Below are 24,803 nucleotides of genomic sequence, written 5' to 3'. Positions count from 1 at the left end.
CTGGCAGAGGAGGCAGTCTCAAGGGAGGAACCAGAAAGATGATAGAGGTGCAGTGGATGAAGCCTAAACAGCAGAGCATGGTGTTCCTAACCTGCAGATCATAGATAAAAACTAAATCACTATAGCCACTTAAAAAAGCATTCACAACAAAAGCTGAGCCTTCAAGTTGTTCAGGAAAAAAATCTTGCTGTAAGTGAAAGTAAGGCAGGGCTCTTGTACAGAGGAGCCCCTGAGGTAGCAGTTTGAGGCATAGGTCCTCTATTCACACTCCATGAATTGCAGGATGTTCCAAACTCTCTGTTTGCTAAATCCATCCATTCCTCTTCTGTTTCAGAGGAGATTTCTGATCTGACCAATCAGATTAGTGAAGGAAACAAGAGCCTCCATGAAATAGAAAAAATCAAGAAGCAGGTTGAACAAGAGAAGTCAGAAGTTCAGCTGGCTCTGGAAGAAGCAGAGGTAAGGAAAGAAAGCTCAAGGGAAAAGGGTGTCTTTATCAGGATTTTCCATCATTTCTATCTGCCCTACTTTCCCAGAGCATGTCTTCCTTCCACAGGTCTGAGATGTGGAGAATGATTATATACTCTGTCAAAAAGCTTCCCTTGCTGGGAAGAATATATCAGTTTTTGAGGGATCTAAGGGGCACAGTTTACTTTCCTGGACTGTGTGGAATGGCTTTCTAAAAGTCAGTGGTACTAGGAACTAACAAAAGTGATGATGTATCTTACTCTTAATGTGAAAGAAATGGATGAATGCAGATTTTCTCCCTTTCTTGTGAATTTGAGCCTCTGGCAGTCACTGCTGATGAGAAAGAATTTCCATGTGCCTTTTTCACTAATATGTTGTGGCTCCTGGTCATGATGTGTGTATTTGACTGACCTGCTGCATGTTGGCTGGAGATCAGCAGGGATTTTGTACAGCTTTGTTTTCACAATCCTCATTCTGTTTCCCTATACTCTTGATGGAAGACTAGCTAAGCTTGTGCTAAGCTTGTGCAGTTCCACCCTTCAGAGAACACCTCCCAGAATATGATGTTCAGTTCTGTGCTTCCATTCCTGTTCAGCGAGAGCAGCAGGGAGACAGAATGACACTGAGCCTGGCTTATGTGAGACCTGAAAGCCAGAGGCCTTGTTATTTCTTTATGGGCTGTTAACTACTGCTTAGTAGTTCTATACACTTCTATATGTGAGAGAAATGCGGGAATAAAGACAGGAACAAATCACTCCTGTTTCACAGACTTGTCTTCATGTTAATTGGAAAGAACGAACAGAAAGTTTTTGCATTTTGTCATATAGAGCTGATGTCTGTTATTTCTTTCCTTGAAGTCATCTTGCCTAATAAGATTATGTAACTGGGAAGTTTCCAACACTTTGTGATTTGCAGAGATTTTTGTGAGCGGGAGGGGATGGATGTGTGGATGCCTTCACTCTCCCAACAACAATCTTGTTTTAGCTTATCCCTGTCCCTTACAAGCCTGTGAATTTCCAGAGTATCTGTACAGAGGTGTGGAGCAGGGAACATCTGTTGATGTCAAAACCATGCAGACAGAGCTGAAGTGTTGGGGTGTTGTTTGGGTGGTTTTTTGTGAGCTGTGGACTGTTTAACAATTTGTTCTCTGAGGATCTTGCTGCTCAGTTTTCCAGCTGTCAGGTTGCATTAGAAGGCAAATAAATGCGTTGTTTTGCCATGTAAGCTACTTGTGCCCTTGCCTAGAGAGAGGAGGAGGAAACAGGAAGAGAAGTGTGAAGGGATCATGTTTGTGCTGCTGTTTGTAGTTTGGGGGGAAAAAAATCAATTCCTGGTTTGCAAGCTCTTGGTGTTTTCTATTTCAGGGAGCTTTGGAACATGAAGAAAGTAAGACCCTTCGTTTTCAGCTTGAATTGTCTCAGGTGAAAGCAGAGTTTGAAAGGAAACTGACAGAAAAGGAGGAAGAAATGGAAAATATAAGGTACTGTGCAGGAAGCAGCATGTTTAAGGGAAAAGTCTGAAAAGACTGGAACTATTCTCAGGACCCAAGGCAGTTAAGCACACCACAGGTAGTTATGCCAGCATAGGCAGATACTGTCCATAGCAGAAACCTCTGACTATCTGCCAAAGGCTAGCCCTGCCACACTTCCCTTGCTCACTTCAAATATTCCCGTCAGATCAGTCTCTGACAGTGTACCATTAAACCCATCATGCATAACACACTGCAGCTGTAAAAAACTGGATGGCATAATCAATTTACAGCAGACCAGGGCCACTAACTCTGTATGTTGACAGTATGGAGGTAAGTAGGTCTACAGATCCACACAGGATCTCCTAATCCTGTGTGGGATGGCTGCCTCCCAAGGGGACCCCCAGGCAAAATCAGCAGTACTTGCTGCAGTGGTGCTCAAACCCATGTCATCTGAGGGCATTTAGTTAATTTATGCAATTACAGCTACACTGAGTGAGGAGCTTGTATTATGTGTACACCATTTGGGTAAGCAGTGAGAATTGCAGACATGTAGAAAGTGTGAATGAAACAGGAGAGGAACTTGCAGGTAAGATGGATAAATAGGAAAAAATGGAAAGCAATTAGGTGAGAGAAGGATGGGTCTTTTGTCTCTCCCCTCCCACCCAGCAGAAAAGCAAGTCTAAAGAGTTATACCCTTAAGAGGAGGCTGTGCTAGCCTATGTGTTTGTGCAGTTACTCAGCAAACTTTGGCCTTGAATTAGTCAGTGTTGTAATGTCATTAATTCAAGAATCATGTTATTGGTTATTGATAGGCTGAAGGGTAGGGAAGGGGAAGTCCAAGGCCCACCATGGCCAGCATACCCAGAGGGATTGATATGTTAGTTGCTTCAAAACCAAGAATATTTTGGCCCTTTTACCTTCTGGTGTCCTGCAGATGTCTGGATTGCAGAGATCTCAGGACAAGCTGTGCTACTCAGTGCATTTTGCTTCAGCTTCCCAATGAGTGTTCAGCAGACGTTCTGTGTTGATTTCTGGGAATCTTGGGCACAGTTCAATATCTTGCTGAAGCAACAAAGCTCTCAAGTTTTATCTTGTTGACTTGGTGATTTCCCAGAATTCCTACACTTTCAGCAGAACTTGGCCAGCAGTGAAATAAATGTTTCCATGTGTGTAATATTCTGTGCTTTGAGTAACTTTCTGGTTGTAAGAGAGCAAAACTTTCATTGTAGGATTTCTCTGTTACAGAACCAAGAAAATCAGGCTGTTTGTATCTGCTTTGTCTTTAAATTGACATTAAGCTGCCTTTCCCAGGGGGACCAGGCTGGTGGGTTTAATCACTTCTAAATTTAGATGTCCGTAACATAGATTTGTATGAATGAATCATTCCCCTTAAAATTAGCACAAGAAAAGTTTTTTCGACATCTATTTTAAGATACAATAAATTGTAGCTTTTACTACAATTATCTACATGCCATTTACTATAAAGAGCACCTAGAGCTTAGAACATAGCAACCTAACTTCAGATGGATAAATCCCCTTCACTAATGCCTTCAGCAAAAGGCTGAGATGTAAATCATTCCAGGAAATTATTCAGTAAATATTTTACGAAGTGACTGTTGGGCTGGAAGTGCCTCTTGTCCAGTTCAAATCCATACTTGCTTGTGTTTGCAAGAGCTGTGAGATCACTCATTGCTCCAGTACTGCCAAAGGAAACACAGAGAAGGATGTTAGAGGTGCTTACAGATCAGGAGTCAGCTGAGGGTGTGAAGCACACCAGCCAGTTACACAGCAGTGAGGCACTGCAAACTATGCATGCTATGTAAGTGTGCTACCTATGTCACAAGTCAGAAATACACTATTTCTGGAGGGCAGATACTTCAGAAAGTAAAGTACTGCTGCAAGTACTTCTGTGTCCCTGAACAGAGAGGAAAATCATTCCATTCACCCTTCGTGTCCTTTTCAGGAGAAACCAGCAACGTGCCATAGACTCACTGCAGTCCACCCTGGACTCTGAAGCCCGCAGCAGAAATGAGGCCATCCGGCTTAAGAAGAAGATGGAAGGGGACCTCAATGAGATGGAAATCCAGCTCAGCCATGCTAACAGGCATGCTGCAGAGGCATCCAAGTCAGCAAGAGTCTTGCAGACACAAATTAAGGTACTGGTACCCCCCAAGCATCCAGCAGTTCTGATAGGCTGGGTTCCCTTGGTACAGACCAAACCACCAGTGGTGATGGTAATTAAGAGAGAAGCTGCTCCCAACAATACAAAGGGAAAGCCTTGGTGATCATGTCTAGCATAAGAGAGTACTAAAATGTGGATTTCCTCTCAGACATGCATACAAGCTAGACAAGATCCAGTCATAAAACCCTTGCTGGTTGCAGCCTCTTGCAGGGGCAGAAAGCTACAGCATGAGGAATTGAAAACCTGTGATTTTCTTGTGAGCTTGCAAGGCTTTTAAAAGAAGCAGAGAGCAAGTGGGTTCTTTGGAGTACAGGGACTGTGTGTATATTTAGCTTTGTTGTTTGTGTAAACATTTGTAATAGCTTAAAAAAAAAAAAAGTGTTTCTTGCCAAGGCACCTCTTCTGTTGTCTCCTCTTCCAGAACCACCAGCTCTTAGAGATTTGAGAACACAGATATTTTTTCCTTCGTTGCACCACGTACCACAAAAGCTATTCAGCTTATGGTTTGGAAATAAAATAAAAATATAATAAATTTAAAAAGCACTGAAATTCTTGAGGTTGATCCCAGGTAGCTGCTGCAATCTGCTTCTCTGATACAAGGACACAGGCTTGAAATGGGGTTGTGTTGCTTTATTTTAGGATCTTCAGGTGCAGCTGGATGACTCAGGACATGTGAATGAAGATCTGAAGGAGCAGCTGGCAGTCTCTGATAGGAGAAACAACCTTCTCCAGTCAGAGCTGGATGAGCTGAGGGCTTTGCTGGACCAGACTGAACGGGCAAGGAAGCTGGCAGAACATGAACTGCTGGAAGCCACTGAACGTGTGAACCTGCTTCACAGTCAGGTTGGCTTTTTATGTGCCCTCTCCCTCACTGGTTAACCTGAGCCTTCTCTGCTCCTCACTGACACTGTTTGTCCATGGCCACCACAAGTCAGACACACCCTGGCATCCCTCCAGAGGCAGAGGAGTTAAGTCACTCTGGGGATGTGCCACCTGACTCCAAGTTAGCTGGAACAGATGATTCATCCGACTGCTTTAAACAGCTTCCAGAAAAAACACTGATGGAAAATAAAAAGAGTAAATTTGACTTTTTTATTCTTCCCTGCAGTAAAACCAGTTTCCTGCTTTAGTTAAGCTGTATCCTGGACAGTGAGGCGTTTCTCTGGAGAACAATGCAGGCACTGCTTTTGTGATGTTACTCAGCAGTGAAAAACCAGGGCTGGACTCTCACGATAGGGAGATAATGCAGGGCAGGAAACCACAGGAGCCCACCTGCAGCAAAGTGCCCTCTGTGCCTGCAGGTCTCCACTGAGATCAGCCTTTGGATGTTGTCCAGGTGGATACTGCCATTTCTAGGGTGCCATGGAGGGGCATGTCCTGACTTGACAGTATTTTTACTAAAAACCAAAGCTTCTCTTCATCAAATAATGGTCACAAAGAAATGAAAATGTGCTACAGGCTGGCAATGTTTTGCAGTGTTTTCTCCAGTGTTGTCTCCATTGGTGATGTTGTTTTATTCACCTCACTGGCTGATTAAGGATCATTAATTTACCAAAATGAACAGCCTTATTAATTCTTCTATCTCAGCCTATTGTTCATTATTTTATCTGAATCAAAATCTGAATATTTACAGCTTTGAGAGTATTTTTAATATTTCTTCAGTTTGAAGCTACCTATGCTGGTCAAGGCAGCCCTTACCTCATACCTGTGTCTCCATTCCCAAATATTGCTCTGAGTAATCCAGAAGTGGCAAAAATCAGGAAGCCTTGGTGTGCTATGGTATTTAGAGGAATTGTCTCTAATCATCACTTTTCCTCCTTTTCCACTATTCATTTGGGGAAAACTTAATGAAAGAACACAAGCCTGATCAATCAAAAGAAGAAGCTGGAGGGTGACATTTCCCAGATGCAGAATGAAGTGGAAGAATCACTCCAGGAGTGCCGGAATGCAGAAGAAAAAGCCAAGAAAGCAATCACAGATGTAAGTAGGCTGGTTCCCTGCTCACTTCTTTTCATACCACAGCATCTAAGGACACTGTAGTGTAGTGAATGTCACAGGCTTACTTGTAGGCATTGTAAACAAGAACCCCAGTGGTAAAGCACAGGGATAAAGAAAACAAGAAAGAGGGAGAGGTGGAATCTTAAATAAAGCATTAGAACAGGGAGGGGGAAAAAGGACTCCAAGGTTTTTCTATCCTTCCATTTTCTCTGTCCAGGCAAGGTATGCACACAGAAAGTATTCTGTGGAGCTTTGGCTAGAGTGAATAATCCAAATAAGGGATAGCTCAGGACTGATCTTCCACCATTTATTCTAAATCATAATGCAACAGCATACAGGATTTCCTGTTAAATGTGGTTGTTTTCCAGGCAGCAATGATGGCTGAGGAGCTCAAAAAAGAGCAGGACACTAGTGCTCATTTAGAGAGAATGAAGAAGAACATGGAGCAAACCATTAAAGACCTCCAGAAGCGACTGGATGAAGCAGAACAAATAGCTCTGAAAGGTGGCAAGAAGCAGATCCAAAAACTGGAATCCAGAGTAAGTTTGTGCTCCAACTTCAGACCACTGCCTTCTGCTTATAGAATTGGCACCACAGCTGTAGCCTAGTGCTGCCTGATAAGTTCACAGAGGCCAAGAAGGGGTAGTATGGACACTTTCCTCTGTTTCACAAAATGCAGGTGAGCAGTTCTTGGAGACATGCTTCCCCTTCATTATCCAGCTATGAGCTGCTGACCAGCAGATAAACAAAGCCCTTGATTAAAAAATAATTAAAAGCCCCAGCACTTAAAAACAGCAAAAGTGTCTCTCAATGCTTGCTTTGGTTAAACATTTTTGGCCTTTGCACATGTCTGCACCTCTGACTGATGGTGCAGCTGGAATACTTTTATGAAAAAACAGAGTGCAAAGGTGACATTTTGATCACTTCCTGAAATTTGACCCTATGGAGATACCTAGCATTTCTTGAACTGTGAACCAAATTATGTACTGCTTTACATATATGTAGCATAATGGCAAGGGGTTTTCCTTTTTTGCAGGTTCGTGAGCTGGAGAATGAACTTGAGGCTGAACTCCGTCGCAATTCAGATGCCCAAAAAGGAGCCCGCAAGTTCGAGAGACGCATAAAGGAGCTGACTTACCAGGTATGCAGTAACCACCAGGCAACTGGCAAAACACATCACTAATAGCCTCAAGGTTACAGTGAAGGAGGATGGATGGCCTTAGTCAGAGCTTTCTGATTGCTGGAAGCTTTAGACACAGGAGGAACGTCTCCCTACAGCTTCCATCACAGAATGCTTTGGGTTGGAAGGGTCTTTGGAGATCATCTCATTCCAATGCCCCTGCCATGTGCAGGGACACCTTCCACTACACCAGGCTGCTCAGAGCCCCACCCAACCTGGCCTTGAACACTTCCAGGCATGGAGCATCCACAGCTTCTCTGGGCATCCTGTGCCAGTGATCATCATCCTCTTGCCTGATTTGCAGTAACTAATGTTAGAAAGCCTCTGTTGCTGGGATTTGGACATTTTTAGCACAGTATTAATATGGAACAGGCTTCAGTGTAGACTGTTTACAATGCAAGGGAAGAAAGAGCCCAGCTCCCTCTCAGCTGTCCTGCTGTTGCTAAAAGGAGCCAGAAGACTCAGTGGCTCTAATGCCCTGCTCAGCGTAGGGTTGCTGAGTCCTAGGCCTCTATTACTGAGCAGCAGGGTCTAGTCTTGAGCCTCCTGCAGGCTTGCTAACAGCTGCTCATGCTGCTTGGCCTTCAAAAAAGGCCTGCAGCACAGAGCACTTACTTACCCTTTTTCTTTGAACAGTGTTAAGAAGATAAACCCATCCATCTGCCTTAGGAGATTATTTAGCCTCCTACCTGTTGTTTTACTTTGACTTTTGTATCAGCTGAAGGTTGTTTTCTTTAATGCAGTGTGCAGGCAGAATTAGCTGGTCCCTCTGCTTGTGGAGCATGACAGCTTTTTTAACCAGAAATGCCTGTGAATCAAACTTCAAATTATGCAAATTACACAGTTCTAGGCTCTCCCATATCTGCTTCAATATATAATGACATGCTTTATAATGACAAGCATGCTCCTCACCCCCGAGCAAGGAACTCTGCCTGTGTGTATCTGCACACCTCTAAAAGTGTGTGCACATATATATCTTTCTATACATTTATATAAAATGTATATACATCTATACATGGGAAGGGTAGTCTCAGCTTTCACCCCTACACACACTTCTTCAATGACGATGTAGAAATTTGGACATGGCTAGTTTGTGCTTTGAGCTATAAGTTTCTAAAATATGGCATCCGTAATTATTGTATTGTGGTAGATGCTTTAAGCCTTTTTACTCTATCAACACAATTAATGGTGTTTTGATACAGTCAGAAGAAGATAAGAAGAATCTTGCCAGGATGCAGGATCTGATTGACAAGCTACAATTAAAAGTGAAGAGTTACAAGCACCAAGCAGAGGAAGCTGTAAGTAACTATCTGGACCTTTTTACCTCTGAGATATGTATTGTTCTAAACCTACAATGTTTTATCCATAGAAATTTCTAGTACAAAGACACATTTTGTGCCCATAAATAATTATTTTCATATCTATATAAGCCCTGCATATAAAACTGTATTTGTATTATACATAAAGTAAAATATACAGCATATGCGTTGATTATATTTAAGAAAAAGTATTCCATTTTATCCTAAGATTGCAGTATAATTTGCAAGAGAAGGGGAGGAAGGGAACAAACAGCCCTCAGCCCCTCCTAGCCCCTCAGAAGACACATTAAGAGCCTCTTAGTTCACTTAACATGGAAAATGCCACTAGAAATACCAACTCTGTAAAACAACAATCTCAGTTCTGCAGGAGGCAAGTGGTGCCCATACAGCTGTTACCTACTCATGCTGAGCACTTTCCATCCCACTTGAAATTAAAAGCTTTGTTTCATGTGGACAGGAGGAAATCAGCTGCACTCTTTTTTCTCAACAGGAAGCTCAAGCCAATCTGTACCTCTCTAAGTACAGAAAACAGCAACATGATCTGGATGATGCTGAAGAAAGGGCTGAAATAGCTGAATCTCAAGTTAATAAGCTGAGGAGCAAGTCAAGAGACATTGGCATGAAAAAGGTATGGTCATATGTATGGGGTAGATGTGAGTGTTTAACAGACAATAGTGGGTCCTCTGTATCTGTTACATCTCTGAAAGTCGTGTAGACAAGGATAAATTCTTGGGTTTCTACGTTTGTTTTGTTTCGCTCTGCCCTTTATTTTAATATTAACTTAACCCTTAGGACAGCAATCTGACCCTTACACAAAATATATTTTCTGTATTTTTGTTGTCATTTAACCTCTGTTCTCAGCAGCAGAAGCAGAATTGGTGGTTTGGTGGGTTTGTTTTGGGTTTTGGGGTTTCTTTTTGCAAGGGATATTAAAAGACTCCACCTTCTTCTTTCCCTGATGATGGAGATTTCTATGTATGTAATAGAGCCTGGGTATCACCACATTAGATATTTTAACACTGCTCTTTCAATGAACTTTTATTGATTGGAAGAGCTGGATGAAAAGAAAAGAAAATATTGGTGATTAGACACTTAGGTGCTGGGAAGTAATTTGTGATTAGAAATATATTTGTGGTGTTTTGCACTTGAACTGAATGGTAGCAGAATGTTAATGAAACTAGGAGGCACTTAAGAACTTAGTCTGGAACTGAAAGCAAACTTATCTATGGTTGCCTTGTGGCAAACAGGGCAAAGAAGAGTGAGGTTGTCACTTTTAGGAATGATAGAAAGAGGAGCTGGGTCATTGCTAAATCTATTTCATTTGCAAGTTTAACAAACTTCCATGCTTAACATCACATATGTTTTATGGAGATGATAGCTCCCAAGCTAAGAAAGGGAAAAATGCCTTTACACTCTTAATTTCTGCTTTTGTATTGGCCTAATGAAATTACCTTTGACATATATAAATTACTGCTGCTCCACCATCCAGGGAAAAGACACATTAAAACTACCTGAATATCTGGTTCATCACACATTTATGTACAATGGAAGCAGTACTGCAATGGAACCTCTAAAGATTTGCAGCTTTTAAGGATAAAAAATTTCCACAGATTTTTCTAAATTATTCTACCCCTACAGAAAAAAAAAAGAAATCAAAACCACTATAAACTCATTTAAAGATTCACAAAGCCATGGCATCAAATAAACACTGTACACCATGAGAATAATTTCTCTTTTAAAATACTGTTAAGGTTGCTGTTTATTTCCTGGACCTTACTGGTAACCTCTTTCTGCTTCAAAAATGCAGAAGTCACAGAAAAGTGGATGCCTGTTTTTACTAGTCAGATGCTGTTTGCCAACACCAACTGCAGCTCTGGCAATGGAGCAGAGTGTTGCCAAAAGATGAGCTCAGTGGTGCACGCAGCGGTGGCAGCTCCACAAGAAGGGTCTTGTGGCAGCAACTGTAGGAGCTGCCAGGAAACACATTCAGGTGGAGACTGTTGTCCCAAAAATCACAACATCTCCTCTGGGGAGAGAAGGACACTGCAGAGACTACTTTAATCCTACAGCATTAGAAATACTTTGTCTACTGCTATGAGTACCCATTTCCTGGATACTCTGGGGAGTGTGTGTCATTCAGAGCATTATCATCAATTAAAAAGGGTTGTAGAAGTCCTTTGCCATCAAAAGGATCTATACAATCTAGAACAAGGACAGGATGCCTGCACTGTTAGCTGGAATAAGATGGTAAATGTTGGCCAGACTGCTGCTAGTCTATTTCAGATACAAACTGGTAATACCAGGGAACAGAAGCATTAGTGCAGCTTTTGTCACTTACTTGTGAACTTACACTAAAACCTCTTGACATTTCTATTTTTAACAGTTGCATACTATCTCAATTGCCTTTCAGGTTCATGAAGAGGAATAAAAAAGTCCAAGCTGACAAATATGAGAGAAAATACTTGACATAATCAGGCATAACTGAAAGCAGATGTAGAAAAAATAAGCACTTACAGAAATAAACATCAAGTGAAAATCCAAATAGACTGCATAGCATATTTCATTCATTTATTTGTGTTTTTATTTTGCCAAGCCTTAGGGATCAATAGAAGATTGCATCTCGCCAACAGCCGACTTCATTATGTTGGAACAAATCCTAATTGGCAGATCTCTGACAAAATCAAAACTAAGGGCAAATCCAGTCATGCTGCACAGCCTCATGTATTTCATATGCAGATTGTTAAAGCAGCTGTCCTGCTTTATGAACAGTTCTTCTCCCTTCATTCTCCCAAACCACACTGCCACTCTTGCTCCCCCTCCCCTTCCTACTCCTGGAATGGAGTTGGGAGTTGAAAGCACAAAAGGTGAAAAACCACGGGCCAAGAACAATTTCCTGGAAACAGCAATGAGATAAGAAAATTAATAGTAACAGCAACAATATTAATTTTTAAAAAGTGTAAAAAAGAGAGGGCGATGCACATGCAGAAATGCTCACCCTAGACCCCTCCTTGAAGGAACCTGCACAGACAGTCCCTCTCCCCACCCCCACCCCCAATGAAGTGGGGTGGCATCAAATAACATTAGAGTTCTGGTCATGTCCCCTCATGGCTATTGCAAAAAAATAGCCCTGTCCTGGCTGGAACCAGGACAGCAGCACAGATTAAACCTGTGGAAGGGAGAGCCCTTAAAGATGGGAAAACCCAGCTTCCATTTGTCCTGCGTGTAGGACCCTGAGTTTTATAGAAGAGAAAGTAAAGATTTCCATATGAACAGTCAATTTGTAAGTTTCTACTACCACCAGTCAAGAGACTTCTCTTTGCCAGCTGCATGACAGGCACAGGAGATGGTGTCAAGGGACACCTCCCTGTGGCTCAGAAATAAAGAACTCTTTTCAATCTTGCCTTTAAACAGGGAACTGGTCCATGGAAGTTTAACACCAGCCAGAAAATTAAACTCCAAATAAGCCACTCCCCTTCCCCCCACCCCTTTCTGGCAAGAGAGAGACAAAGCAAGGACTGTGGGTTGAGATAATTTACTGAAAGTAAAGAGGAACAATGTTAATAACAAAAGTATACAAGAAGAGATGCTTTACCCATACAAAGGTGTTCACCACCTCAACTTAGTTCCATATGGCTACTGGGACAAAGACAAGATGGCGGACACTTCCCACAGGTCATGTCCATGCGGTCCCCTGGGACAGGAACAAGATGGCAGCCATTCCAGTGCTGCCGGCTCAACGTGTTTTTCCAGACTAGGACAAGGTGGCAACCATTCCCACACAACATGTGGCCCCCAGGACAAAAGCAGGTGGGGGAGGCTCCCACATTTCCTATCCCTGAGCCCAAGACAATGGAGAACAATGACAGATAAACCCCCAGAAGCTGGATCGTCCATGTCACACGGTTCATTTTCCAGACCACTGTGCTAGGCTGTGTTTGGCAGCATTCAGCTTCTCACACCTCAGTCTGCCACTGTTTGGTTCCCCACAGCTGCTCCCACTCGGACACTTCTCTGCTCTCCCCACCACTGCCAGCCCAGCATGCTCTGCTGGGCTCGGACCTGCCACTGTCGACAGCAGACACGGTCTTTACTTTAAAATAAAATACTAGATGAAATAAAAACCAGTAAGCTCTCTTTTCCTCACCCTAAAAAAAACCCCACCAAAACTCAAAATTTAGGGATTTCTTCTTCTCTGGAAACTTCTTTGTCCCTTTAGGACATCCAATTTTGCATGCTGACTTGTCACAGAACAAGTGGGAGCTTCACAGAAGCCCTGCCTTAGCCTCAGATTTTTGGCAACAGCTTAAATTTAAGAAATCATTCTAGCCCACAGCTTCTAAGAATGGCAGATCAGTTCTATTTATAAAATGAGTTATTTATTGAAAAGATAGGAGGTAACACATAAAAGGTCTTAACCTGAGTTAATTCTGACACAGTATAAAACAAAAGAACTACCAGTAGATTACATAAAACAGTACATGATATCAAGCTACCTATATTAAAACTACCAAAAGAAATAGTCAGCCTCCAGAGGAATAACAGCAAAGCAGGTGTCCCTGCTCTGAGGAGAAAATCCATGATTCTAGGAAAATGTGCAGAATATTTCTGCTTTGTGACAGTTTGATATAAATTATATAGTTTGTAAAGGCAGGTGTCTGACAGTCAGAATTCCAGTTTGTCTTTCCAGGTGGTAATCCCATGGTGCCAAAATAACTCACTACAAGACAGCTCTGTCTGGTTTGAGTTAACTCACCAGTTAAAAAGCAACAGATAAGCTAATGTGGGGAATGAGATGCCTTGCTCCATGACTCTTCACATACAAGTGTCCATTGACTTTTTTTCCTCCCCATTTGTCTGCTATTGTTGCTCAGAAAATCACATTTCCATGTGGCTCTTACAGTAACTCAAAGGGGAAGGTGGAGGAACTTTGTTCTTTTCGTCACCAGTCTCAGTAGTATCTGTGTGCAGAGAGATATTTTCTTCCTGTATGTCAAGGTCTCTATATGATTCCTCTCTTCTTTTTTTTCTAGACAAAATAAAAATACTTATATGAACTACTGATGTGTAAAATTAATCCTCTAGTGGGGGAACAAGAAAAAGACACACTCACCATAAAGATAAGTCAGCATTTTCAATTTTAGTTTTATCTGAGTAAAATAAGCATGCACACAACAGTGCAGAAACATTCCTGGTTTTTCCATCTAGCCCTCCATCAATGTAACCAGAGCCGAATTAACCTGTCAACTGTTCCACTTCCTCTGATTATGATATGTTTGACAGCCCAATAGGTCCCAAGATAACTTAATCTTGCTTAAATTGTTTAGACAACTGCATCTCAAAGTATATTATCATCTCTAAAGCATGTTACAACTGTTTAATAAGCAGTATGCAAGTGAATCTCTGTGTAGAGAGAAAAATGAAAAAAGACTGAGGCATAATAATTTCAGTTTTCTTTCTAATGTGTTTTTGCTGTACCTCAAGGTACCCATAAAATGCCTCCTGAAGCTTACCAAATTCAGATTGTGACAAAATCTTCAGAAAAACATTCAAGGTCTGGATTTAGGTACTTCCCTTCAATTTGAGTTGGGGGTCCATTTTGAGGAGGTGGTCAATGGATTTCAATCTCCCACTGCCAGAATTACCTTTCTTTGGACTTTACTCCTGGTGCCCCTTGTCCAGACAGCCTGTTCACATTGGGATTGTCTTCCCTTTTCTTAAAACAAGATCAGCATAAAAAACAATGCTAACAGTGCAGTTGTTTAATCACAACTGTCTAGCTACGGCTACTAATTATCAATATTTTTAAAGTTCCAAAGTTTGGCTCAACTCTTATTCAAATCTTGAGGGGCTTGGTATCAACAGTATCTTAAAAAATAAGTACTCTAATGATTGTACATACCTTGAGATAGCAAAGTACCGCTGCTATTGTCACTACTGCCACCACAGCACAAAGCACTCCTAGCACAATTTTCCAAGTGTTACCTGAAATTTCTTTAAAAATACAAGTACAAAAAAGAAGGGCTTATTATTCAATAAATATATCAAAGCTATGATTTTTTTTCTTATTTATAATCTAAAAGGTATGATTTAGGGAGAAAGAAACATTACAAGGAAACTCAGACAAGGACAACAATGTTCAATTTACTTGACTCATAGTGAAAGACTTTGAAGTGATACTTTACTGACTTAAGTGTGACTAGCTGAAAGCTGATTATTTTACTTAATTGTGCTGATAGCAAATTCCATGTGTGCTCATGGGATAGGATTTGACAACTTCCCATTTAAAACCAATCAACTGCCCAGGGTGCTGGGCACTATCTCCAGGTACAGTGCTCAGTGCCATTAGCACTACTGATTTACAGTAGAGGAGCTCTGTAAATGTTATCCAGCCTGGTTCTTAAATTTCAAGACTCCTGCTGCAAAATCTTTGCAACTTTAATCTGAAACATTGCCCTGCTCCATAGTGCAACCATGCAATCCAGGTGGACACAAGAAATCCTGAGATGAGTGAGTGATAACCATGGATTCCACAGGAGATCAAAGCCCACCTAGAAGAAACTTCTGCACAGCACCAAACTGTCAAAAGAACTGCATGGCCCTTCTATCTCAGGTTGTCTTTCCCCTGCTGTGTCTTGTCCAAAGAATTTGAAAAATTGTGTACTCCTCTGGAAACTTCCTATGGATGTCTGGAAAACAGCTAAAAAATAAGAACTGCTAAAACAGCATTTAATCTAGTCATTGCCTTTAGCTTGACTCTGTAACCACATGCAGACCTATGTTTACATCTTGTAAATTCCTTCAGAAGAGCAGCTTTAAGCTGCAACCCTTCCATATGCAGGAGAGATGATTGTAAATCTCTTTTTTCCCCTCAAAAGCCTTCTTTCCAGTGGTCCTTGGAAACCCTTCTGATTGTTCAGCAGCTGCTGTGCTATAGCTGCTATCCAATGTGGATAGCCCATTCCCTACTGTCTCCAGCCACTTATCTGCTTTCAGGCTGTGCTGAAAGCCACAAAGGTACTCATCTGTAGTTATTATCACTTATTCTACCCCCTTTTCTGTCGTCTCTATTTTTCATGTCTTATTTGCTTGGCTTGCTTCAAGTTGTCTTCTTTGTTTAGAAGAGGTGTCCTCTATTAGTTCTCAATCTTTTTGGTGATTGTATGTAATTGTGTGAAATGTCTGTGTGCTGCTGTTGTATGTGCTACTGACAATGAAATAACTGTAAGTAAGATTTCACAGCTGGGAATTTACTATAGCTCATAAAAACACAGGCATGCATTTAAACATATATATCCCCAGGCCTAAAAAAGGCCTGCTGTGTAGAATTAAAGCTTTGAAAATAACAACTGTGTGTTCTCAACAAGCTTTCTTCTGCAGCCAAACTTATACCACAAGCTTTGGGCTTCCCATCATCTCTCTGCTACATTTAAAACTATGTTTGCTGTCAGCAGAGCGTTTAGGACAGAACTCTGAGAGCCCTGCTGTGCTCCCAGCGATGAGAGCAGTTGGTGGCAACTGAAGGCACTGAAGGCAGACTTCGATTTTGTAACCTTTGCCACAATAAGCTGCTGACTGAAAAAAACAAACTTCTAGTCTTTAAATAAACACATCGTTGGTAACTTTCTTTTTTCTGAGCCAACAAAAATAAAACATCTCTCTTCCACCCAACTGTACCAATCACACCAAATGACACAAAAATAAGTGCATGTTGCATCAGCATAGCGAGAGCTGGCAAACAACTGTCACTGCTGTCCCACTACATTCTCACCCAATTCATGTAATGAAGGCTGAATCCATTCACAAAGAAAAGCACCTTCCAGTGGAGCCAATGTCCCTCCTCAAGAGGTATATTCTGAACTCTAGAGCTGTTTCCATGACTATTTTTAATTCATTGTTGTAGTATTGATTCTCTTTATGTAATGATTATTTTTGAGATTGGTCCTCATCCTGGTCCTCATCCTCTGAAATGGAAGGAGTGGCAACTTACCGACATGCAAAGTTGTCACAGCAAGTTTTGTGTAGAGAGGTGTTGAAATATTACACAGATATTCTCCACTGTCGCCTGCAGTAAGATGATCCAGCCTCAGTGAAAAGTCACTTTCGTTAAGCTGGACTCGAGGCTGGTGAGAGTGAGATGTGCCATTGAAGGAGGCCAGGACTGAGGTCACTGCATTTCTGTGCAATGTCCAGACAACACTGAAACCATCAGTGCTTGCAGTGTCAAGGCCGTGTTCACAAGCAATTACGGTGCTCTCTCCTTCCACCTTGGGCAGGTGGTCTGAAACAGATAAAGAGCTCTCTGCACTTTTTTGGAAAATACTGTGAAGGTTATTTAGACATACTGTGATTTTTTTCTTAGGTTTGATACTACCATGAGCAAATACAAAAATATATTTCACTACTTTGATATTGCATTCAAATATCACAGTACGCTTCTAGAAGCAGAAGCATCTGAAGATTTTAAAAACACACGTATCTTACACAAAAATCTAATTGGTATTGGCAATATTTATGAATATCCTTTTTTTAAAAACTGACTATTTTTCCTCTAATTGAGGGGCTCATTAATAGAAGTGATTCAGTCTAGTCTGTGTAAAACAGCAGGAAATTCCACACGCTGGGAGCAGAGAGAAAATGGAACTGATCAGATAACTGCACACCTGAAGCAAATGGATAAAACACAACATAATTTAACTAAAAGAATAAAAAGATTGTATGTAGTTAGAAATAACTTTCAGTTATGGTGAACTTAAGTACTTTACTTGTCCATGTTGAACATTTAACAAGTAGTAAATAGCTTTAAAAAAAAGGAAAGGGAAGGAGAAGGCAGGTAAATGGAATTAACACCTAATATATAAAATACTAATACAAGACAAATTAACATCATAGCACAATTATGGATTTGACAGCAGGGATCTGACACCAGTGGTGGCTGGCAGTTAGCTGGAGAGGAAGGTAATAGATTATTTTGACATGGTATAACTACACTTGATTTCTGGGGGGAATGGTTAATGAACAAAGGTGTGGGGCTGAAAAATCATGAAGACAAAAAAACCCCAGAATTGTACCCCACACTGCTACTACAGAAACAAAAGGAGAACAGTTTGTTTTTAAAATGTTCTACTGAGGGGTTATATGGATGCAGGGAAATGCAAGTATGTGTGTGACACAGTGCACTTGGTAGCTACTAAGATGCCATACTTGCAACCTTCCATATTGTAAGCAATTCCATGTAAATTAAAAACTGCACTCTTGTTCTGGAGCTTATGCAGTGGGTTAGGCACTGAGAGTGTCTGGATACACTTTAGGGGTAATCAGGATAGTGGAAGCATCCATGCACATCTCACAAGAGAACTGCTCTTGCATTGCTCTTCCTTCAACTAAAAATATTCCCTAAGAAACAGGAAAGGTTGAAAACTACCAGTTATCGACTCAAAGTGAATTTCCAATGAAATTCAGGAGGAAGACAAAGCAGAGTTGAAATTTCATAGTCCTGCTTTTCCTTAACTAAAACAAACAGGCTGCTGTTCACTAAAATGCAAACTGTTTGCTGCTCCCCACGCACCCAGCACTCAGAATGGTACTTAAGGATGCATGTGAAGAGAAGTACAATGAAAGGATCAAACAAACCATATGCAGCTAGAGCAGCAGGCAAACTTTCACCTCCCTCACAGAACCCACATATTCTCCAAGGTTTCCATGTATTTTGTCCAATGGGCAGAATTATTTTGTTGATAGAGGGTGAAGTTTGTTTATTAGGCACCTCTTAAAATGTGAAACTGATATAGATGTTAAGAGTAAAAGTAACTTACAGAAGGGTGAGCTAGCCCCTCTCATTCCTACTTCTTGGAAGCAACTGGTAATGCTGCCTTGAAATCCTAACACATGCATTTCCAAGAGAAAGGTATATCCATTTGCACTGTCCCATATCCATGTTGCCCCACTGCAGAAAGACTGTCTTTAGTTTGACTCTGAAGTCAGCTGTGAAATTCAGTAACAATGCCGAAAGATATTTCATTCCTACCTTGCATCTTCCATTCAGCAGCCCACACTTCATGATCCAAATGAATATGACATTGGTAAGTATCTGTCACATTTATAATGTCCTTGTCACTTCTAAGAGAATAGAGAACTCCATTCCTAGTTTCCTCCCGATCTGTCTCCTGGATGTATGTACTGCCCTGTACCCAAGATATAGTTGGTGCTGGATAAGTGAGAAAAGCATAGCACTTCAGTCTTCTTTCTCTGTTTGTCTTTTGGTATTCCAGTGCATAAGAAGAAGGAGCTGTAGATGAAAAAACAATTTTAAAAGTAAATCTTACTACTTACAAAATGGTTTTTAACTTGAAGCGATTACTCTTTTGAAATACCATTGGAGAGAATGAATATAACTGAGAAGTGTTTGATTTCAGAAGAAAGCACAGCTACTTACAAAGCCAAGATATGTACAGTTCTGAGAAGCCACATTATGTGTACCACATAATTAGCCCTTAGAAATCAACGTGCTGTAGGTTATGAAAACAAGTGCTGCACTAAAATTTTCCAATCCATGTTGCAATATTTCACCAGAGGTGAAAAAACTGCTGCATAACACCATCAGGCCCAAAAGGTGCTCTGCTGTGTTGGAAGATTTTGATTCCATGGGAGAAACTGAAGGAAATCTGCTGGTGCCATTCCATTTGCAGTGGTGTGATCCAAGGGTTTTTGATGCCTTACTGACCTTTAACTCGTAGTTGCACTTCCACTTCTGTTTGATGTTGCGCTGTTCCCACGTAGCAGGTATAAGAGCCCTCGTCAGTCATGGTCAGGTTACTAAGTTTCAAGGAGGCATTTCCACTAGGGATGTTCTCATGGAAAAGTTGTGTTCTGAGTCTGTAATGTGGATCTTGTTCTCCCAGCTGATCCTTCTGCTGGTAGTAACTGTGCACATTTTTGTTCTCTTTGCTCCAGTGAATTACTTCATCATGCCCAGGTGGGAAACGACAAGGGAGGATGCAATCCTTGGAAAACAGTCCTGTTACTTCTTCCTGTTCTGTAAAACCTAAAGCCCATAAGTATAAATGACTAAGGTTAATCCAGTCTACAAGTATATTTCTGCACCTATTTATCCCTGACAAAAAAATGCTCTTGCAGGTGTGCCAACGTCTCTTTAATGACTTTTTTGTCACATGAGTCTCTTGGGACAGCAAGGGTGTCCATTCAGTTTAATCAGGATGACAACACAGAGCTCTGCTCGCTGAACTTCTAATCAGTTTATGTAGGAATCCCAAGTGAGCACCTACATACTCAAATCAGCACACTGCCACCTCACCACCTGAGCTTCAAATGCGTTCCCACACTTTGAACCACATCTTTTCCATCTTAGACTTTAAAAGCCTTTTGAGCTGCAGCTTCCTACATGTTCAAACATTCACAGTGCCATGCTGCAATGCCCCGTGTTACCAACCACCCTCACACAGTGCCAAGCAGTTGTACCATCACAGGGAAAAAGGACATGGCTCTGCAACTGATGGAAGGACAGAACTTCCTGAAACAGCTTTGCCACCACAGACAGGATGAGGAAGCTCTGTCTCAGCCCCTTGAGATAATTAAGGTGTGCATTCCAAAAATTGACACAAGTGGTAGCATCTCATTTCTGTCAACATTTAAGTTAGGCCTTGCTAGCATACAAGAGAAATTTAAAATTAATCTTTCAAAAAACTGACTGCATTGACTTAGCATCATCACATTGACTTCTTGGCCAAGGTCAGACAAGCTGTTAGGCTGGTAGTGAGTGCCCAGGGGCAGCTGCCATCTCAGACATTCTGGTCCCATCTCTAGCTCATCTGGCAGAACAATCCAAATGACTTTTCCTTAGTCTTCTCAATGCAAAGTCAGTCAATTTGATGCAAAACATTTTCAGTCTGAACTGAAAAGCACTGCCTGCTGAACCAGTGGGGCAGAAACATTGGCAGGTAACAGTCTGGGGGCTCAATGGCCACAGCCATCCATGCAGCCACCTGACAAGCAGTCCTTGGCTTCAGAAGTGTTTTACATTACCCAATATCGATTCTTTACCTTAATAAACAGTGTTTGAATTCACTAGCTCTTCTTAATAAAAATTTAAAATAATGGTATTTTTTATTATTTTTCAGCTACAACCTACCCCAAAGTGTAGCGCTGATGTGAAATACACAGATCATGACAGCTGGTATGTTCTGTCCTTTCATTTTTCTTCATTGGTTCGTAGATTCAGGTCAAACTGGCAAAATATAAGCAGGGGATAAAACCTATTTAAATGCAGATAAAAGACATGTCCATATGTAATTTCCTTTCTACAGCTTGCAAAGGACTATAGGCCTTTGTATCGTGTTTTTGTTTGCAACAGACTTGGTACAGATTTTTGACATTTAAGTCATTCATTATGTGATCCTACACATTACATAGTAGTGGAGGCTCAATCATTACCTTGTAGCCCCTTGCAGATTGATGCTGTATTTTTAATAAATAGAAAGTGTTTACTATCAGTGTTATTGCAGGGCTAGGGAATATTAATCTTCCTCATTCCTGAACAGGATACCAAGGAAAACTGGTCAAGTCAAATTTGCAAAAGTATGTAAGATATCCCTTGTCAAGCCTGATTTTCTTTGCTTTTTAAAATATTTTTCTGATTACTGCAATATTTGACTTTCTGGGGTGGAAAATTTGATTGCATTTGCAAATACTGCAGATATTGAGAACTTTTCACACTTTTTACACTTTCAGAAACATGTGCATGGAAATTTAGGGTAGGAATGCAAAGGAGGAGACTCTCTCATCATATTTTCTGTTTTGTCAGACAGCAATGAACTGGAACCTCTCATGCGTAATAGAAAAAGAATAACCTTACTGTAACTATTACCTGAGTGGAGGAAAATGCAGTCTTATCCTAAAATACAGCATACCCCAGTGGAGAAATTACCTCATGAATCAAGTAACTTGAAAAGTCTTCAACAGATTTTCCTAGTCCTTTTTTTTTCTCCCCAAAAGGCAGCTATAGGTACCACTTCTAACTGGTTTATCCAGGCTTGCTAGCCTGGCCTTTTAGTATTCTGAATCATTTTGACTGGTCTAAGACTATATTTGTGGTGGACGTGAATCCTAAATCCTAAAGATTTTTGAGTATTATTTCTTTTGAAAAGGTAGTGTGCTTGCTTTACGTATTCTCACTATTCTTTTAGGAGAAAAAAACAGAACAAAAAAACAGAGGCACCAAAACATTAAATCTGAGGCAGAAATAGATGCAATGGAAAAATAAACATCTGATGTATAATTTTATAATTTTGTTCCATGTCAGCAACAATTGCCAGTATCCACTTTCTTTACCCCTTGCACTGGCAAGTGGGGCACATCATGTTTTATTGGATTTTTTTGCTTATTTACCTACACTTCCAACTTGATCAACAAGATATACTGTGCTTGATGTTTGAATTTCAGAAACTGCAATCAATGCTGTATTTCCCTTAGTGAGGGATCTGCCATGTTTAATTGACATGCCACCCTTCACTGGCAGTGATGCTCTGAGAGTAACATGGTTCCAGTGGTACCTCTGTGATGCCTTTGGGGGCTGCATGGACAGTGCACAGTGACTCCCACCTTCTAGCTGTGCCCCATAACCTGCTCCAAAATACAACAGCTACAACTACATAGCTGAAAAGTTTCATGTTCAGCACAAACTGTAGCTTTGGATCTTCCCATTAGAGAAAAATGTATGCTGGTCTGTGGAAAAATATGAGTGTAGGTTCTGGCCAGTCTTTTCAGCAAGTTCTGGAGACTTACAGGGATAAAGTGTCTGTATGCTGACTGAACAAACATGCAACAAACAATGCCTGTTTGTCACAGACGTAAGTGGCACAACCAAGAAGTCATGCCCTAAGGCTTTGTAGTGAAATATCAATATGAAATAATGTATACAGACAGTGCACAAGTAGAATTAAGTTCACTGTAGTCATGTTAGTTACTGATGGTCTAGTTTTCAGGAGAATTATTTCATACAGAATCACCACAGGCTCAACTGGAAAACAGCTCAGCCAGGGTTCCTGAGAGCAAGGCAAGGTGCTAAAATGCTTTTCCAAAGACATACTGAACAGCTCAAATAATGGTAGGGGGAATGCTGCATTTGCTTTGGCCACTACAGGAAACAAACACATGCTTTCTCTTTCTTGGGTTAATCAGTGACCAAACCGTATCCAAGTATTTCCCCATTGCTGAACTCTGCAGTCAAGCTCAAACCTGATCAGGGCACTCCTGCAGCAAACAGCCACTGGGATTGGTGGCTGCCCAGTGTACTTTGTGACCTCTTTGAGAGCTGGTGAGCAAATTGAAATATTCTCCTTTCACATAAAATTTATTTATTTCAGAGTACAAAGGATTCTATTTATTCCTTTTCAATGCAACTTAACAAAAACACATTTCAAGCATATACACACACTTACAAGGACTGGGAAATACTAGAAGATTTTCATTTTTACCAACAAGCAAACAAGAAAAACAAGCATGTAAAATTCTCAAAAAGACATGTTAATCACATACTGCTAAAATCTCCTGCCACAATGATACCAGCTTTCTAGAATTTCCTCACTGAATCTTCAGATGTCCCACAGTAAAACAGAGAAGTCGTTCTCTGCCTCCCCACAATGAAACCCTTACAACTTAAATGCTAACTCCATACTTCAGTTGTTGAGAAATACTCCGAATGGAAGAAAATTTCCACAGTCTCACTCCCTGTTGATCTTTGCCGCTCTCCAGCTGCACTCTGACCCACCCGCATGGCTCAGGGCTCGAGCAGCTAACACAGAAATTCGTGCGGTCCCCTTGAGAGAAGCAGCTGTTTTTACAGTGAGATCTACGATTCGACACACGCAAAGATTTCACACCCTCTATGTTCTCTTCTTTGGGCTTAAAAAACATTTTCTCTTAACCATTTATTTTGCCTGGCAAACCCAAAGTTCTTGCAAGCTCTAACAGGCTTACAGCAGCCACGACGCTGCTCCCGAGGCGCTCGGGGAGGCAGCGGCAGCGCCAATTCCCTCAGGGGCAGAGCGCAGGAACCCGGCACCGGGAGCCAGGTCACATCCCCCGGGCTCAGGAGAAAAAGAACGTAAGGTAAAAGTAATCATGACACCCTTCTCAAGAAGCTGGTCATCTGAAACAACAGGTAGGTGCCTAGGGCTGCCTAGGCTGCAGGGTTAGGCAATTATTTTCTAACAGTAATTTTCTAACAGTGACTTATTCTCTCTGGAAAATGCAAGACTTGTCTGTGCCATCTGGTTTCCAGCAGAACAAAACGACTCAAGTATTTTCGGGAAGAGGGCTTACAAAAAACTCCAAACAAAATAAAGGGAGAAGTGGCAAGAAAGGGTGTGTCCCCGCAGACTTTGGTAGTGTTAGGAGTAGACAGGCGAGGTGTGTCTTGCATTCACTGAGTCATTTGGGTTGGAAAAGACCTCTGGGATCATCGAGTCCAACCTTTGACTGATGAAATTCTCAACTAGATCATGGCATTAAGTGACACGTCCAGTCGTTTCTTGTACACTTTCAGAGATGGTGAGGTACCTGGGCAGCTCATTGCAATGCTTGAAAACTCCTTCAGGGGGGAAATTCCTCCCAATATCCAATCTAAATGTCCGCTGGCACAGCTTGAGAGTGCGTCCTCTTGTCCTGTTACTAGATAGCTGGGACAACAGACCGATCCCCACCTGGCTACAACTCCTTTCAGGAAGTTGTAAAGACTGCTAAGGTCTTTCCAGAGCAACTCCTGATGGGACCTGCACTTCACACCCTTCACCAGCTCCCTCTCCCTTCGCTGGACGTTCCAGCGCCTCAAAGTCTGTCCGTAGTGAGGTGTCCAGAGCTGGACACAGCATGCGAGGTGCTCCACCAGGGCCAAGCACATTCCCGGGAGACAGAGCTTTCCAACCCGCTGTCCTCCCCGCCCCGCCCCAGGGCACGTCCAGCCGGGACCCGCAGCTAATGCCACAGCTCCTGGCTGCCCACACTCACTTTTCCGCACCTCCGGCAGAACACCGCACCTCAGCCCGTGAGCTACCGCCGCTGCCCGCTCTGCACCTTCCCAGAGGGAGGCGTTCCGAAGTTTGTCTTCGGGAAGGGATAAAAGTTTAAAAGTTCACCAGCTCCGTCAAGTGCCCCAAGAGCTGAAAGGCTGCC

The 24,803-nt window shown here is 41.7% G+C and overlaps 2 protein-coding genes across 5 annotated transcripts in view; one reads left to right on the top strand and one right to left on the bottom strand.

The window, feature by feature from the left end:
• The window catches only part of MYH15 (myosin heavy chain 15), a 45,538-nt gene extending 34,378 nt beyond the window's left edge, over window positions 1-11,160 (top strand). The window contains exons 34-43 of the mRNA XM_058825030.1: window positions 335-459; window positions 1,833-1,948; window positions 3,903-4,095; window positions 4,761-4,964; window positions 5,976-6,101; window positions 6,488-6,658; window positions 7,156-7,260; window positions 8,502-8,597; window positions 9,109-9,246; window positions 11,029-11,160. Of these exons, the coding sequence (XP_058681013.1) occupies window positions 335-459; window positions 1,833-1,948; window positions 3,903-4,095; window positions 4,761-4,964; window positions 5,976-6,101; window positions 6,488-6,658; window positions 7,156-7,260; window positions 8,502-8,597; window positions 9,109-9,246; window positions 11,029-11,046 (1,292 nt within the window). The 3' untranslated portion in view covers window positions 11,047-11,160. The remainder of the gene's footprint in view (window positions 1-334; window positions 460-1,832; window positions 1,949-3,902; window positions 4,096-4,760; window positions 4,965-5,975; window positions 6,102-6,487; window positions 6,659-7,155; window positions 7,261-8,501; window positions 8,598-9,108; window positions 9,247-11,028) is intronic.
• A 60-nt stretch (window positions 11,161-11,220) lies between these two features.
• Window positions 11,221-24,791, bottom strand: HHLA2 (HHLA2 member of B7 family). Of its 4 annotated transcripts, none has more exons than XM_058825031.1 (7): window positions 24,639-24,791; window positions 20,764-20,859; window positions 19,339-19,659; window positions 18,643-18,903; window positions 16,606-16,896; window positions 14,518-14,609; window positions 11,221-13,644 (listed from the first exon to the last, which is right to left on the bottom strand). In XM_058825031.1, the coding sequence occupies exons 2-7, from the start codon at window positions 20,825-20,827 to the stop codon at window positions 13,618-13,620; spliced, it is 1,056 nt and encodes a 351-aa protein (XP_058681014.1). In that variant the 5' UTR covers window positions 20,828-20,859; window positions 24,639-24,791; the 3' UTR covers window positions 11,221-13,617. The 4 variants fall into 4 exon arrangements, with proteins under 4 accessions (XP_058681014.1, XP_058681015.1, XP_058681017.1 ...); XM_058825032.1 differs by having other exon boundaries at window positions 24,649-24,779; XM_058825034.1 differs by having other exon boundaries at window positions 19,339-19,650; window positions 24,649-24,765.
• Window positions 24,792-24,803: the final 12 nt, after the last annotated feature.

The sequence above is a fragment of the Ammospiza caudacuta genome, chromosome 2 (genome assembly GCF_027887145.1).
Source record: "Ammospiza caudacuta isolate bAmmCau1 chromosome 2, bAmmCau1.pri, whole genome shotgun sequence".
NCBI lineage: Eukaryota > Metazoa > Chordata > Aves > Passeriformes > Passerellidae > Ammospiza > Ammospiza caudacuta.
Note: the sequence above shows the minus strand (reverse complement) of the source record. Positions and strands in the feature narration are given on the sequence as shown.